Below are 17832 nucleotides of genomic sequence, written 5' to 3'. Positions count from 1 at the left end.
TTTGTGCCCCAGTCTGGGCATGAGCACCTCTTTGCCCTGGGTTTGGCAGTGGTCCAGGCCGCCTGTCAGAAAGAGAGGCAGGGGCAGTGGGGACCCTCTCTGAAGAGTGAAGAGCTGAAGAAGCTAGATCTTTTGGGGGAGGAAAGCCTATGCTATGTCGGGGCTGCAACTGAGGATCGCAAACCGGCAGGCGATGCTCAGTAGATACATGTATAACTCCTGGGTGGTAGTAGACAAATTCAAGGCACAGCTTCCTCAGGCCTCCCATCAAGAGTTTGCCGCTTTTACGGAGGAGAGGGAGGAGAGTCTCCAGAACGGCACTGCAGGCCGCACTGGATGCTGCAGACTCGGTGGCTAGATCGGAGGCTCCAGGTCTCCGGCATCCTGCAGGAGGTCCAGGTGACGCTGCAGGACTTCCCCTTTGAGGGCTTCAGACTATTCTTGGAGCAAATGTACGGCAAGCTGCATAGTCTTAAAGACTCCAGGGCAATGTTAAAGTTCCTCGGTATCCACAAACTGGCCCCGCAGCGCCATCCCGTCAACCGAAGGCCACAGAGGGGTTATCAGCAAGGCCTGAGGTTTGACAGTAGGAGGTCTAGGGCTACCACCACTAGGGGGCTAGGAGGAGGTCACGAGGACCCCCTGAGCAAAACCAGGGGCCCCCCAGCAAGTCCCAGCACCCCAAGATTTTGAAGGTACATCCGAGGACGGAATACCAGCCGCATCTCTAGGTCGACCCTTTTGTCCCCTTTTTACCGTGCCTGGTGCTCCTCTACAATGGACCATTGGGTGCTAGACACGGTACAAAGGGGATATTCTATCCCATTCCTTACCCTCCCGCCCCCCCCCATCTCCCTTCCCCATCCCTCTTCAGGGACCCCTCTCACGAGACCCTGCTCAGGAAGGAGGTCTTCTCGCTGCTGTCCCTGGGGGCAGTACAGGAGGTCCCGCTGGCATTCAGGGGAAAGGGGATCTATTGCCAGTACTTCCTTATCCTGAAATCCGAAGGGGGTCTTGGTCCCATCCTAGACTTCAGAGGGCTCAACACCTTCATAAGGAAGTCAAAGTTCAGGATGGTGACGTTAGCCTCCATCATCCCCTCCCTCAATCTAGGAGACTGGTACGCCACCCTCGATTTGAAGGATGTGTACTTCCATATCTCAGTCGTCCCCCACTACAGGAAATATCTTTGGTTCACGGTAGGGATGGACCACTACCAGTTTACAGCACTACCGTTTGGCCTCTCCACAACCCCCAGGGTGTTCACCAAGTGCATGGCGGTAGTGACAGCATTCCTTCGAAAGAGAGGTTTGCATGTCTATCCCTACCTTGACGACTGGCTGCTCAGGGTCCAGTCCATGGACCAACTACTGTCCCATATCAGACTGACCAGGGAGATGTTCTCAGAGGTGGGACTGATATTGAACGAAGAGAAGTCTACCCTTACTCCCACTCAAGTGATAGAATTTGTGGGAGCACGTTTGGATGCGACGATCAGGAGGGCATCCCTTCCACGTCCAAGGTTCCTGACCCTGGGGGACGTCATACGCCTCCATGCTGTTCCCATGACCACGACACGAAACTGCATGAGGCTGTTAGGTCATATTGGCAGCGTGCACATACGTGGTGCCATATGGCTACACCTCAGACCTCTCCAGAACTGGCTGGCAACTGTTTACAGGCCAGCCCACAACTATATCGATATGGTGGGCATGATCCCCCAGCGATCCTGTCCACCCTGAACTGGTGGCTGGGAAAGCCAAAGTGTGTGAGGGGGGTCCTGTTCCAACAACCCTCCCCCATGAGCCAGCTGGTGACCGATGCGTCCAACGCAGGATGGGGTGCCCACTTGGCAGATCTCCGTTCACAAGATATGTGGTTGGAGTCAGAGAAAAACCTGCAGATCAATGTCAGGGAGCTGAGGGCAGTTCGACTAGCTTGTCAGGTATTTATGCCCCGACTAAAAGGGAAGTGTGTCTTGGTTCTCAGACAACACGACAGCAATGTATTACATTAACCGTCAGAGTGGTGTTTGTTCTTCTCCCCTGTGCCAGGAGGCGCTAGCGCTCTGGGATCTGTGTATTGCACAGGGGACATATCTGCAGGCCACCTACCTGCTGGATTCCTGCAACATACTTGCGGACCGCCTCAGCCAGGCCTTCTCAGCTCATGAATGGTTCGTCAGGAGAGACGTGGTACACTCTCTCTTCCACAAGTGGGGCACTCCCTTAGTAGACCTTTTTGCTTCTCAGGCCAATGGGCAATGCCCCAGGTTCTTTGCGTACAGGGGTCAGGGTAGGGATTCCATGGGGGATGCCCTCGTGGAAAGGTGGCCGGTGACCCTTCTGTATGCCTTTCCCCCCTTCCCCTTAATTCACAAGGTGATCATGAGAGTCAAGAGGTATGGGGTAAAGCTTATTCTCATAGCCCTGGATTGGCCCCGACAACATTGGTACACCACTCTGGTGTTGCTGTCGGTGGAGGAACCTGTTCCCCCACCCGATAGTCCCAGACCTCCTAATGTAGTAACTCAACCAGGGTCTGTTGTGTCACCAAAACCTTCAATCCTTCCATCTCTGGGCCTGGATGATCAGTGGCTGCAGGGTGGGGAACTCCTTTGCTCAGACCCTATGAAGCGTGTGCTCATGGAAAGCAGGAAACCCTCTGCCAGGTCATCCTATCTGGCTAAATGGAAGAGGTTTTCAATTTGGGTCAGATAAATGGGGAGACCCAGAGCAAGCCCCCATTCCCCTGATCTTGGACTACCTCCTTGACCTCCGGAGTTGGGGGCTATCTACCTCATTGATTAGGGTGCACCTGGCAGCCATCGCAGCTTTCCATCAGGGAGAGGGTAGGAAATCTGTCTTTGCGCATAATATGGTGAAGTGCTTCCTGAAGGGGTTGGACAGGTTGTACCCCCATGTTAAACAGCCTATACCTCAGTGGGATTTGAACCTGGTGCTCTGGCGTCTCACGTGCCCGCCATTTAAGCCACTGGCCACGTGTTCCCTCTCCCACCTCTCCTGGAAGGTGGTGTTTCTAGTAGGCATTATCTCAGCCAGAAAGGTATCCCAGCTACAGGCCCTCTCCTCAGAGCACCGTACACGGTGATTTCTAGGGATAAGGTGACGATGGGCCCTCACTCGGCTTTTTTCCTGAAGGTGGTCTCACTATTCCACGTGTCCCAGGAGATTTTCCTACCAGTGTTTTACCTGAAACCACATGCAGATGAGAAAGAACGCTCTATTTGTTGGATGTCAGAAGGGCTCTAGCCTTTTATTTAGACAGGACACGGGCATTTCGTAAGTCCACCCAACTATTTGTATTTATAGCAGACAGGATGAAAGGTTTTCCAGTGTCAGCTCAATGCCTTTCATCGTGGATCATGTCTTGTATTAGGACCTGTTATGATCTAAAAGGAAAGTGGCCCCTCATGACCCACTCTACTAGGGCCCAAGCCTCTTTGGTGGCCTTTTTAGCCCAGGTGCTGATTGTTGACATCTGCAGGGAGGCCACCTGGTCCTCAGTTCATACCTTTGCCAAGCATTATGCCGTCATGGAGCAGGCTAGTCAGGATGCAGCAGTGGGTAAGGCAGTGCTACAGTCAGTTTCGCTCTAGGTTCTGACTCCGCCTCCTAGGAGGTTTGCTTGGAATTACCTAGACGGAATGGACATAAGCAAGCACTGAAAGAAGAAAAGACAGTTACTTACCTTATAACTGTTGTTCTTGGAGATTGTTGTACCAAATAAAAGCAAGCAGGATCTTATGAGGGGGATAAGGCAAAAAGCCACATTTATTGTAAAGATAATAATAAAAAATAAAGAAAAGATGGAAGCAAACAACGTTGTTTAACTACTTATTCCTAACACTACTTAACCCTTATACACTTGTATGTATATTATATATATATATATATATATATATATATATATATATATATATATATATATATATATATATACAACCATTCATTCATACATCCATTTATTCAAGTTCTGTGTATAGTTTACCAGCCTGGAAGTTGCTTGTGACAGAATACTGGCCAGGTACTCTGTACACAAGTGATGGTAGTGGGGAGCGAAGTCCTGATCAGATGCGCATCTGAAGCTCCTGGTGGGCTGGCAGCAGAACCTTGGACTCTGATTCCATTGTTTTTTAGTCCAGTTCTTATAGGAATTTCTTCCTATGCCAGTCTATGGAAATTGCTGCATCATGCTGATGTCTCCAGGGTGGCTGCCAGGTGCTCATCAGTGATCTCATCGGGTGGACCTCCAGTTTCTCCACTTGACACCTTTTGGTTGCACTGGCACCTGACGCCTTCTTCAGCCCTTTGTTGCTGTATTCTCAGGCTGGCACCTCTCAGAACCATTCACTCATCATCCAAGCACTCTCTCATACATTCATACAGTATTTTGTATAATAATAAAAGTTGTAGTTACAGAAAGTTTCTGGGTGGTATTGCTTAAAACATTCTCTGAGTGCTGAATAAAGTTACAATGTTTTAAAGAGAACAGGCCTCAATTAAGTAACAATGCCCTTAGTCAATTACAGGGCTTGGCTCCCATAGCAGAGTTAGTGGCTTGACAATGCATTGTTACAATGTATCTCTGCAATGTCAATTTCAAGCAGCCCCTTGCACAAGCTTGAGTATGCCCTGGAGCGCAGAGAAGGGGGGGGGGGGGCTGTTTCTGGCTACATAGGATTATATTCTTAACAGTTAGGATTATATTTTTAACAGTTCTAAGTTACATGACCTAATATATTATATTCTAAAGGGACAATAATAATAATAAATCTAAACATTTAACAATCTTAACAAATAATAATAAGAAGAAGAAGAAGAATTAATAATAAATCTAAACACTAAGTTGTGGGGAACAAATTATGGGGAGTCACTTCCATTTGGAGGAATCATTTTCAATACATTAATATGTTATCCCTACAAGATGTGTTGCTTATGTCCATTCCGAACCTTCGTCGGAATCTCCGGTAAGAAGGAACTGAGGGGCTGGAGGGCCAGTAGGTGATTATATGCATGGATATACCGGTGCCACTCCGGGGGCTCCCTGGTGGCTCAATGGGTACTGGCTCAACGGGTATTGCTAAGGGCAAAAAGCTTCCAGAACTTTTGCCTGGGGTGTGCACACATCTAGACAGAATGGACATAAGCAACACATCTCGAAGAACAACAGTATAGAGGTAAGTACCATCTTTTCTTAGCATGTAGTTGTCAAGAATCCCTGGTGTTCCATGATTCCGATACTGGGAATTTTGAGGCACCTCTTTATCTGGCTACGAAGAAAGCTAGTAGGAAAAAATGAGTTCACTAAGGAAGAGGCATGCCTTACAATCTTGTGGCTCTATGCCGTGGGCAGATCAAGCCCTACCTCTGTGCAGGAATATTTTTTAAGGCTAGGACCATTTTTGCTATACCCTGAAGAACATTCTAGAACTCCCACGTGACCTGTAAGATGATGCAGATAACCTCAAGAGCTTTGAAATCATTGAGACATTGTGAAGAAGGGGCCTACCACCTGCATGGCCAGCCTAAACTCCACATTATTTTGGAAAAATTCTGCCACTGCGGCTCATTTTTATGGATAAAGATGTAGATACACATTTTGTATTGACACAAGGCTCTACGGATGTGCCATTAGACATCAATGGCAGTATTTCTTGAGTGGAGGTGGAGGGGAGACCAAAAAGCATTCCTAAATTTGATCCATTTTGCCATGTTTAGTCCTGCCACCAAGACCACAAAACTAGCAATCTTAATGAATGGCTCTTAATTATTTGGAGAAAAGAACATCTCCTGTTTGAAGTTGTTTTTCTCAGTTGTGCATATTTCCGGTTCTGCCATTTAACTGAAATCAGTTTAATATGCGTTTTCTTAAGAAATATGTAAATTAATAATTTCTTCATACATTATTCAAGAAAAGGCTTATTTTGTATCACTGATAGCTCTTCTAATCTTATATAAAGATATGCTAATGGATTTAATTAAAATAATTATACTGAATAATGTACCCTGAACTTTACCCTAAAATAGTACATATTAATCATCATCAGCAGTCATATGTCTAGCTACAAAGACAATTACAATATTTGATTGATATTAGATAACGAGTAAAATATTTTTTCCCTTTTTTTGTTTAAAGATTTGGATTGAATATTAGTAGTGTAATTTATCTGTGACATCATGACACTTGGCATTGGAAAGCATTGTGATCATAAATAAATATGAGGACTTGTCTGAGTAGTGATTTATGGTCTATTCTGATTTGATTTTGAGAACCTGCAGCTGCTGCTTTCTTAAATGAAAGCTGCAGGTGCTCATAATTTTTCAGAATGATGCCCTCATGTAGAGACCTGATTCTTTTGGCCTTTTAAATTTTTTAAGGTGCTAAAGTTATTCAGAAATGCACATATTTTTTCATATTGTAAGACCCAGGACAAAAGGAGATACTTCTCCTTTTCTGAATGGCTGTGGTACATCTGCATTTGGAATATATGTTCCCTCCTGAGCACTATATTGCTAGAAATATGCTGGCAATGTGAGGGGATATTGGAGAAAAGCAAAAAGAGATCCAAGGTTATCAAAGTTGACTTATTAAAAAAGATTAAAAAATAATTGTGTATTGCTTTCTTAGAAGCACTTCTGTAAATATTGGAATGGTGTAGAACCGAAGAAGAAAAAACAATTATGTATTATGTATATGAGGGTGTAACTAAGACTAATCATGAATTAATAATTGACAATTCTAGTTATTAGTGAGATATGGAATAATTTCTCAGTGGAGGTAATGAAAGCCACATTGATTGGGACTCAGAAAATATACAGAATAAAATGCTAGAAAATGCATTGTAGAGTTAAGTCCTACATTGGCAGAGCGATGCATTCAGAAAATGGTTTTTTTTCTTCCATATGTAACTTCTGCAATTATGTGCTTATACCATGTGCTTTCCTATTACAGTATTGTTTCTGAAATAATTGGGTTGAAATCTCTTGGTTCTTGCCTCATGTGAGTTATTGATAATATGACAATCCTAACGTGAACGTGAATATGTACATATTAGGGATATAAAAAAGCTTTAAAAACAGAAACCATGTAACTGTTAAAAATCCTAGTGGTTACATGAATAACTGTTTTTATGGCTGGATTTGAACTAGGGAAGGAAGGATGGTGGAATGTTTATAAGCTGGCTCCTGGCAAACATTGGCTCACTGATATAAAAGCTAGCTATTGGTGACAGAGCTAGGACCACCAAGATTGGTATGGCAGCCTTGCTCTTGAGAAGCTGGCTGCTGCCCCATTCACTGAGCTGTGCAATATAATACTGCAGAGCCTGCAGTACAGGACTTCAGTCAACTTCCCTGGAGCAGGGCTGTGAGCTGGTGTGCACCTGCAGGGCAGAGTTTAACAGTAACAGAAAATGATAAACTGATGTTTATTAACCAGTTACATTCTTACAGCCCTAGTATACATACAAAACCACTTATGACCAAATATATCTTAAAAGCATTAAGATTACATCAAGCATTGGGTCTCAATTAAGTTTACCCTTCCATTCTGCTCCTTTGTGCATATGCACATATTATCTATCTGTAGAATTAAGAAATGTGCATCTGGCTGTCTGTACATCTATGAGTCTGTTTGTTCCTCCTAAATATAAGAGCTAGGACCACCAAGTTTGATATACAGCTTCCTCTTATCCTAACTTAAGGCAAGATAATGGTTTGGTTATGCCAGGACAATAGGATGTGCCTGGAATTCAATTATTTCTCATAAAATAGAAAGTGAGGGGTCTCGTAGGGAGGGAGTTACGCTGTGGAATGACAACAGGGAGCAGCAAATGCTCAGCGGGAAGCCACTGGAAAGTAGCAGCTGACACCCCGGTCTGTCTCAGGGAATAGCTGCTGGCTACTGTGCAACTCTGTTGTCCCTGGGTCAGCTCCAGAAAGCACTGGAGGGTGGCCTGTATGGTCCTCTGCCAGTCCTGGGCAGCGCCAGTGGGTAAAGCTTCTAGTTTACTGTACTGTCCTAATTCATTCCCTAATTCATTCATACTGTCCATCCTGTGCACCAAATGAAAAATGGGCCCTGTGGGGGGAAAAAAATTGATCATGTAATTAAAGACACTTTGATGATTAAGGCTCTTAGTTTTCTGTTTTATTTTTGTTTAAAAAATTCTGGTAATTTATCTGTGTTCGTTACAAAAATTTAAAAGTGGGTGAAAATTTCTGAAAAACTAATGTTGCAATTTTGAGGGTAAATCTCGCTGATACACTATTTTTTAACTTTCAAAACCCCTGATGATCTGAAATGTAGATGAATACAGTATTTTTTTTTTATTTCAACTCATTTTAGCATGAAAAGTAATTCACTTTTGTTGGCTTTGAATGCTGGTAATACGGAGAATTACCTGTAAAGATGTGCATGATCTGTAATAATAGATTCTTAGAAATCTAAGCTTGGAAAGTACCTTAATAAGGCATCTTTTCCAGTCCCCTTCACTGAGACAGGATTAACTAGCCGATGCCTAACAGGTGTTTGTCTAAATTGTTATTAAAACATTCAATGACAGGGATTCCACAATCTCCCTAGGTATTTTGTTCCCATGCTTAACTACTGTTATAGTTAGAAAGTTTTTCCTAATGTATAGCCAAATCTCCTGTGCTGTAATTAAAACCCATTACTCTTTGTCTGTCCTCAGGGGATAAGGACAACAATTTATCACCTTCTTCTTTATAGCAACCTTTTACATACTTGAAGACTGTTACTATGGCTCCACTCGGTCTTCTCTTCTCCAGATTGAATTAAACCAGTTTTTACAGTCTTTCCTTTTCATGTCACATTTTCTACACCTTTAATGTGTATGTGGTGGGTTCAGAATCAACAATAGGACATAATCCAGTGTTTGACTTATTACAAGCTTCAGGGGGGTAGCCGAGTTAGTCTGTACAGGATAAACTTAAAAAACAGCAAATAGCCTGGTAGCACTTTAAAGACTAACAAAACATGTAGATAGTATCATGAGCTTTCATGGGCACAGCCCACTTCTTATAGTATTTCTGACCTTGTTCTCTGCCATGGGAGGAGAGAACAGCATGGCAGTCTGGACTCTGGAAAGTTCCACTGTATTGAGCGTGACCACCCCAGAGTCCAGACCAGCTTCTTGATGAGTAAGGAGAGAGAGTCGTTATTGACTTCCTGAGTGCAGAGCTGGGTCTGGGACATGTTAGCACTTTCAAAAATAAGGGCAACAAATGGTAAAACCCACATCAAGGCTTCTTTAAAATCTGGGAAATTTTGGGGCAAAAATTAAAAAAACTGAGAATGAAGGCCCTCGTTCATAGTGTATAGGCACAAGGAGGCAGTATTAAAATCCCACAGGCAATCTTAAGACTGGGATCTTCTGACTTGAATTTTTGATTTTGTAATCTTAAGGTACTTATAGTTTTGTGTGTCTTTCTCTCATGAAAATCTTGGAAACTGACATGTCACTACTCGATAAATTAAAAAAATGAGCTGTTGGGTTAGTCAATCTAACAATCTAATTGAGAAAACAGTTTCTGTTACTTTATAATGCAGGTATTTCATATCTCTTGAGTATAACTTGGCTTGAATATTATTTTAGAGATGCAGTGTAACTTGAAGAATTCACTCATGTGCTTCCTTCTCCCTCTATTCCCATTATCTGGTTGATACCCAATTTGTTACATTATGTTGAATTTAAATTCTTACACTTTCTGGTATAAGGACCCATATCTATACTTGTTTTGTGAGGCATTTGTCATCTTTTCAGGCACTTTAAAATATATCAGCAGAGGGGACTAAGAACTCCTATATCTGTTCCTGACTATGCACTCACCTAACCTCTCTTCATTCCTTCTGTAAATATTTGTTATTAATCTGTCTTAAAAGTTAGAGGGGATAATTAAAAGTAAAGATGTGGGGGGAGGAGGAAGAGACCCTTTGTCCTACGAGAAGAAAGATATTTGTTTGACACACAGCAGAACTTGGCTCATCTGAGCCTAACTTTTTCAGTGAGCTTTGGTGTTTTTCTAATTAGTTTCACTTAACAGTTATGTTTAATTATTATTTGAACTGTGCAAAATGTATTTTTGTCATAATTAGATTTTGCAATGACAGTGTAACTAGTGTCACTTGTACACAGTATTATATGCTATGATGTGTATATAAATATTACAAGACACTTTATCTGATGCCATACTATGTTTAATCTCTGTATGTGTACGGCCAAGGGGAAAAAACAGAATCTTCAATAACTTTAAATTAAGATTTATGTAGAATTAGTGGTTGTCAGTTTTTGTGCCATGAAAAGAATGTGAATCATAATATAATTCGTTAACTTGAGGCTGTATTAGCTACATTTATTATGAAGCAGAAAGGGAAGCTGAATACTTTAAATGATTTAGTGACTAAAAGGATAAAGGAAATAAGGTCAATTAACCACCTTCTTCAAGTAATGTCCCTATGTTGCCCCACTGTAGGTTTTTGTGCATTCCTGTTCTGTCAATTGGAGGCTAGTTGGCATGGGAGGGTATCTCTCGTCAGTTCCTTCTCAGCCACCCTAGGACAGAGAAGGAGCTAAGAACTGCCCATTCAGAGATTGTTAGCACCTTTTAGTTTTGAAGCTTTTTCCTTCTCTTTAATTATCTTTCTTTTTAGTACTTATTTGCTTTTAGTCAGACCCAACAAAGACCCTATGGGCCCGGGCAAGGTAGTTCTAGGACCATGGGGATATGATAAACATAGAAGCTCTGCTCTGAGGAAGGCTAAGTCAACTAGATAAGTAGTCCCAGCATAACTCCTGGTGCACGTGGCACCGACAGACTGTATGACCAGGTCCATGTCTCTGACTGTATTAGTACTAGCCTCTTAGCACCAACAGCTATCGGCACCAGTATGAGAACCACTCTCAACAACAGACTATTGGTATGCATTGGATGCTCGCTGATGCGCAAGACTTACCCCCTCTCGGTACCTGGGCTCTGGTACTGAGCTTGCCAGGAGTAGTGGACAGTGGCATCTTCATGTCCTTCACCACCTTTCTCCTCTTCAGACTCAGATTTCTACCGCATGTCCTAACCACAACACGGGGCAGCCACAATTTCAACTGCCAGCTTCCTACCTGCAGTGATCATACTGAGGCCCCTGGCAAACCCAGAGCAACAAGACTCAAAGATCCCTAGCATGAAGGACCAGCAGGCATTGAAAGCACCCTCTTTCAGCAGTGGATTCAGAGGTGTTGGACAGTGTTCCCTCCAATCTTTTCCATCCATGTGCAGAATATATTTTTTTATGTGTGAATGTGAAACAAACAAAAAAAAACCCTATCTGCGAATGCTCTGCTAATCAGTTGGCAGCATTTAAATCTCTCCTGAGTGACTACACAAGCGCACAAATTATAGGGAACACTAGTGTGTGAGCCTCCTGAGCTATTGGGAGAAAGGATGGGAACAGAATCAGAAAAAGAGAATGTTCCTCCAGCCTGTCTTTCATCATCCTCATCTGATTGAGACATTATGCCTTCTTTGCTATCCATGGTAGATGACTTTAATTATTCAAACACCTACCCCAGAAAGTGGCTGAAACGGTGCAAGTGCAGTTGCATGAAGTTTCTGAACCTTATCGCAAACTGATGGACATTCCTGCTCTTCCAACTCTACCATAGTTGCCCTCCCAATTAATGAGGCCTTCCTAGAATCACTAGAGTCATACTCCATTTGTTGCAGCAATATGCAAACTAGGCAGACAAAAAGTACTATGTGCCCACCAAGGACACACTTTTTTTCCCCCCTACCTACCTCCAAATTCCATCATCAAGGATGTGGTTAATTCTAGGGGTCACCAGTACCAACTTCAATCCACCTGTTTGTCAGGAAAGCCTATTTTTCAGCCACCTCATCAGATCAAGACAGCAAATTAACAGGCTTAGTTGGCTAAATACTACTATTTAAATTCATTTATTGACCACCTCTCTGACATTTATACAGTCCAATTCGTGGCTGTGCTGACACATCCCCATTTATAGTATTCTTTCCTAAAAAGGTCACATGCTAAATTCACTCCAAAAGTGACTTCTGTATTACACATAAATCAGCTTCGGCTCCCAACATTTTATGAAACCTCACAGGAATAACAGAGGCGCCATCCTCCATATGCAAGATGTAAGAAGAGCCTTGGCTTTTTTGGGGGCAAGACAAAGGCCTTTAGAAAATCATCTTACCCATTGCAGAATGGCTGGAAAGTGCAGCAATCTCAACTCTCCAGAAGTCTTTGGCTGTGCTCAAACGCTATCGATTGGGGGTCTTGCCCCTAAACTCTCCATATTCATACATGCCATGAGGTCAGTTTTCTCATCGATGACCTTTTCCAAGGACTTCCTCTTGTCGGAGACTGGCAGAGCAGCCACATGGGCATCAGCATACAGCTTTGCAGATTAATACACCCTCCTGAGTGATTTGGCTTCGGATGCCAATTTCGGGGCCTCAGTATTGTCATCTATATCAGAAAAAGCTCAAGTTCAGCCTCCAGTGGTGGGTGTACTGTTCAGGGGCCACTTACAGAGGCACACCCACAGGGACAGTACTTGGAAAAGAAGTTACCTTGTGCAGTAACAGTAGTTTGAAATGTGTGTCCTATTGCTGCTGCATAACCCACCCTTCTTCCTTCTACTTCAGAGTTCCACTGTTGACTCTGTGGTAGAGAATGGATTGAGGAGAAAATAACCCCACACACTGTCTGGCCTCATGGCTGCAGAGAAGTCACGAATGTGCATGTGGGATTGCTATAGAAATTTTCTCATTGATGGTGTGGCAGCGCACATGCCCCTACAGTGGAACATCTCAATGAAGTGTTGTTTATGTACAAGATAAATAATTGTTTTCTATTCAGTTGCACAACGTTTTTATTGTAATGCTAATATAGTTCGATGCCCATTTTAATTATGTGATTTAGTTGATTAATAATGCACATTAAAAATGTAACCTTGTAAATAAATTAATGGCTGCTGATCTTGGGAGAAAGTTACCTAAGAAAAACTAGAAAGATTCCCAAAATAATTAAATTATTAATAACTAAGGCTACGTCTAGACTACATGCCTCTGTCGCCAGAGGCATGTAGATTAGGCTACCAGACATAGGAAAATGAAGTGGCGATTTAAATAATCGCCGCTTCATTTAAATTTACATGGCTGCCGCGCTGAGCCGACAAACAGCTGATCAGCTGTTTGTCGGCTCAGCGCGATAGTCTGGACGCGAGGCTGTCCACATCAAAGGTATTTGTCGACCACCCAGGTATGCCTCCTGGGATGAGGTATACCTGGGTGATCGACAGATACCTTTGATGTTGCCACCCGCGTGTCCAGACTATCGCGCTGAGCCGACAAACAGCTGATCAGCTGTTTGTCAGCTCAGCACAGCAGCCATGTAAATTTAAATGAAGCGGCGATTATTTAAATCGCCGCTTCATTTTCCTATGTCTGGTAGCCTAATCTACATGCCTCTGGCGACAGAGGCATGTAGTCTAGACGTACTCTAAGAAAGTACTGTATATAATTTATTTATATTTATGTCTATTACTAGTAATTTCATAATGTGGTGTTGAATGTTAAAATGATTAACAGTATTCAAAGCTCAGAGGACGAGAAGGAAGCAAGAACTTTAATTAGTGGGTGGAAGGCAGTTTCTACAAGAGAAACAATTTTCATAGTTTATCCAGAGATTTCAGACCTACCTTTATTATGTGATAGGAACTAGAAAAGTGAGAGACTTTGTGCATCAATCACTTTATTGTAAAGGAAAAGACGAGAGGGTAACAGTTGCTGATAAATCTTTGACAGCATTCTTTGACCTTTAGGGTTGTGGAAACTAGCATAACAAATTTTTATTGACATTGATGTGGTGAGACAGGTTCTGAGGCTAAGCATAGGAGGAAAAGGGGTTAAGGAGGTCGATTATGTACTGAATCCTTCAAGTTTTCCCAGTAGTTTAGGAATGTCCTTTCGTAGAGCTCCTCCTTTTGTTATATGGCTTGTAGTTTAACCTTTCATGGAAATATGATTGTGTAATCAAGTGACACAGTCTCTGCAAAGACATATCTAACCACCCCACTGTATTTTAATGTTAGTCAGCAAAAGAGATATACAGATCTAAAATTAAATAAGTATATTCCTTATTATTTATCCTAAATAATCAGGTTTAAAAAAAACACAACAGAGGTGGTCTTTGCAATTACAGGCTGATAGGCCTAACTTCAATACCAGGCAGATTAGTTTAAACTGTAATTCAGAGTAGAATATCAGGCACATAGATGAATATGATATGTTGGGAAAGAGTCAATATAGCATATGTATCAGGAAATGCTGCCTCATCAATATTAAAATTATTTGAGGATGACTGCACCGCACCTGAAATGAGGGTTGTAAAAGGTGGGAGACTTTCTTTGGGCTTTCTAGAGGAAGGGCAGCAGTGCCTCATAGGTGAGTGAAAAGAAGGTTGGAAGTTTCTGCAAAAAGGAAGGATGGAATTCAATGTGGACAATTCTGACTCATTCTTTGGGAACGTAAGTGCAGAACCCTTTGCAAAGGGCTGGTTCTCTCAGTAGCTCCTGCTCCACATACTTGGGGCTGGGAGGATTCAGAGTTCCTATGATTGGTGTGGCAGGGAGCCAACTCTCATATCCCGCATGAAATCTCCTGTGAGGGGCGGTGAATGGTAAGGTCCAAGCCATGGGTGGATGGGGCAGCTGGATGGAAAGTGGAATGCCTGGTGGAAACCTCCATTAGTTATTCAAATGAACATGGATTTGCCCAGATATCTAATAATAAAGTTGTATCTGATTTCAATATCTGTGAGTTTCTTCTGTACTTCATTCGGTATATCTAGACAGTGTCAACAAGCATGTGGACAAGGGCGATTCAGTTGATATAATTTACTTGTCTGATGATGCCTTTAGGTTTCTGCAGGGTTGATGGACTTCACGTGGCTTTGCTATGTTTTTAATTATTTTCCACAGACAAATATTTCCGTCCATTGCTACCTTTTTTGAGGGGGGACGGGGACATTACAACATATGGCAGTAAGAGGAATTTGCCTCTTGTTAATTCAAATAGTTTTTGTTTAAATGACCCATCTTGTAATGTTGTACAATGCTCTTATTATAAATCTCTCCCTTTCAGTGAATTGTGTATCATAACTTTAAGTTGTGGTGACTGTCAAACTGGTGTTCACACTAAGTTAATTGCTCTGTCTTTAATTTTCAGGGGTCTGCACTTAAATATTTGCCAACTATTGTCAATGATGTGAAATTGGTATTTGATCCAAAAGAACTTAGGTAAGTAACGATAATGAAGTACTGTACTGTGTACGTCCATTTGTCTAGATCTCTATTTTTGTATTTGAACTTGGGGTATAATTATTTAATGAATAATATCTTACATTAATTTTTATTGCTATAATGGTAAGTTGAATCCCTAGAACAGGGCTGGGGAACCTCTGCCCACTGCTTAATTTCAGATTGCAAATCTCAATGCCCTTCTCTCAGGGCTGAGAGCTGTGAGCACTGGCTCATCCTGCCATAGGCAGAAATCCCCAAGTCTTGCCCCTTTCATTCCCCTGTATTGACTAACCCTGCTTTGAGTGAGAAGCCATGAGTCTCAGTGTCCCTCCCTCACTTCCCCCTCCCCCCGCCCCCAGGTAGGTGAGTTGAACATGAAATATTTTTCTTTCTCTTAATAAAAGAAAATAAAAACCTAAATGCAATTGTTTTTTTACTTTTGTGTGACCTATAATCAGTGTGTCTATATGCATCGCTGCTGTGCCACAGTTGAATTATTTATTCAACTTTGGAATATATGATCACCCCACCCTCCGGTCGATGGCCTAGGAATAAAAAAGGTGCTCTGTGCCTGCTCTAGGACAAGACATTGTGGTTATCTATGATAATGCCCATTGGTGATCACAATTCTTTGCTCTGTCCATGTTCAGGGGTATACATAAATGCTTTTATTCTAAAGTAAAATGTATAGTAGGAAAGTTTATATTTTTATTTACAAATTTCCAAGCATATCTAGTAAAGATAATATGAGATGATAAAAACTATAAATCATGGGAGTGATATTACTTATAATTCATGTGTCTGACACACCACTTTGCACCTGAATTGATTTTAATAATGATAGCTTTGCTATAGTTCAGTGCACACCAGATGTGTGTGGAAATTGTAGGAGAGTACAGTCATCTCTTCATTGACCTCCTTGAACAAAAAAGGTAAAGGAGAAAATTTGTTTAAAATAAAATCAAACTACTAAGACTTGGTATTACTTTTAACATGTAAAAAAGATACGTGGTAATCTTTTTTAGATGTTTTGGCTGCTCAGACTCTACTGTGTTGTATGCAGTTGTATATTCTGTCATTGAGGTAGTTAAGAGAACATTCAAATGTTAATAAAAAATAAATGTGGAAGTTCACAGTAAATTTTTAAAAAATAAACGCTTGGAGACTTGAAAATTAGAAGGCTATAATTCAAAAGCTAAAATTCAGTTTGGAAATACATTGTAGAAAAATTAAAATTATTGCTTAAAGTGTTGATTGTATTCAGAAGCTGGAATATAACTTTTCATTTACTTGCTATTCATACCTCTATATATTGTTTTCTAATAGTTCTCCTAGAGCCCTGAGTGTAGAAGTCCAAGACTAAATCATTTTTGACAAATGCGCAGTGGTAGAAAGTATCAAAAAATTTATTCAGAAGTGAAATACTAGCCATTGGACTAAAGGATGTTAGTTTTCCATCACTTTAAGATTTTAACAAGATTGAATATCTTTCCAAGAGGTATGATTAGTTCAACCACAAGTTACAGGCCTTGGTGCAAAAACTATTGGGCCAAGTTCAATGTCCTCTGTTTGCAGGTTGTCAGCAATGACTCTAATGGTCCCTTCTGGTCCCAAATTTTTCTGCTGCAGTCTCAGATCTGCCAATAGGGAGGAAGGCAGAGCAAATTGAATAAGGATCCTTGCTCCTATGCTTCTTTCCCTTACCTAAATTTCAGGCTTTTGCAGTTAAAGTGATTCACATTCATGTTTTAATTGTCTATATGCATTGCTGCTGTTCCACAGTTCAACTTTGGAATATATAAGCTGGATGAAAAAATGGAGAAGGTGTATGCTTGTTCATGTGTAGTAGAGCGAGAGAGGAAAATGAGGAGTAGGAATAAATATCATGACCAAAAAAATTTAAACAACTTCTGAACTCTGAATTGCCTTTCCATAACTCCTCACTGTGGAGAAAAGGTCTTGGTCCTCTTCTGCTCCTCCCAAATATTTACAGAACTTACTGATTGGTTTCCTCTCTAGATACAAACATTTGCTTTCAAATACTTTTGAGAAATTAACATATTCCTTTTCTTAATTGCCTGTTTGTGTATAGCAAGCTGTTCACAGATTTCATCCTAAATGTTCCAATGGGCCGGCTTACAATTCAGAAGCTGTACTGTTTGATCGAAATCGTTCACAGTGATCTCTTCACACAGCATGGTAAGCAAAGTTCTGTGTATCGTGATATTGTCTCTAGATCTCCACCAGTGTCAGTTGTGTCCTTAATGCTGGAGATGGTGGAGTTTGTAACTGATTAAATCTGTTCCTCTGCAACAGGGATGTGGAACCTAAGGCCTAGGGGCAGATGTGGTCCCTGGATTGTCTGAATCCAGACTCCAGGGCTCAAGGCTACCCCCCTAGCATTGGTGAGCCCATGTTGACACTCCAGCCCCCGCTGCCCTCCCTGTGACTGATTTTTCTATGGG

The 17832-nt window shown here is 41.9% G+C and overlaps 1 protein-coding gene across 2 annotated transcripts in view; it reads left to right on the top strand.

Annotated features, from left to right (window-relative positions):
• Positions 1-17832, top strand: part of DOCK1 (dedicator of cytokinesis 1) — a 572428-nt gene that overhangs the window by 163120 nt on the left and 391476 nt on the right. For both annotated transcript variants that reach the window (XM_075935276.1, XM_075935277.1), the window contains exons 24-25: positions 15294-15364; positions 17460-17566. In XM_075935276.1, coding sequence (XP_075791391.1) covers positions 15294-15364; positions 17460-17566 — 178 coding nt within the window. The remainder of the gene's footprint in view (positions 1-15293; positions 15365-17459; positions 17567-17832) is intronic.

The sequence above is a fragment of the Pelodiscus sinensis genome, chromosome 8 (genome assembly GCF_049634645.1).
Source record: "Pelodiscus sinensis isolate JC-2024 chromosome 8, ASM4963464v1, whole genome shotgun sequence".
NCBI classification, from domain to species: domain Eukaryota; kingdom Metazoa; phylum Chordata; order Testudines; family Trionychidae; genus Pelodiscus; species Pelodiscus sinensis.
Note: the sequence above shows the minus strand (reverse complement) of the source record. Positions and strands in the feature narration are given on the sequence as shown.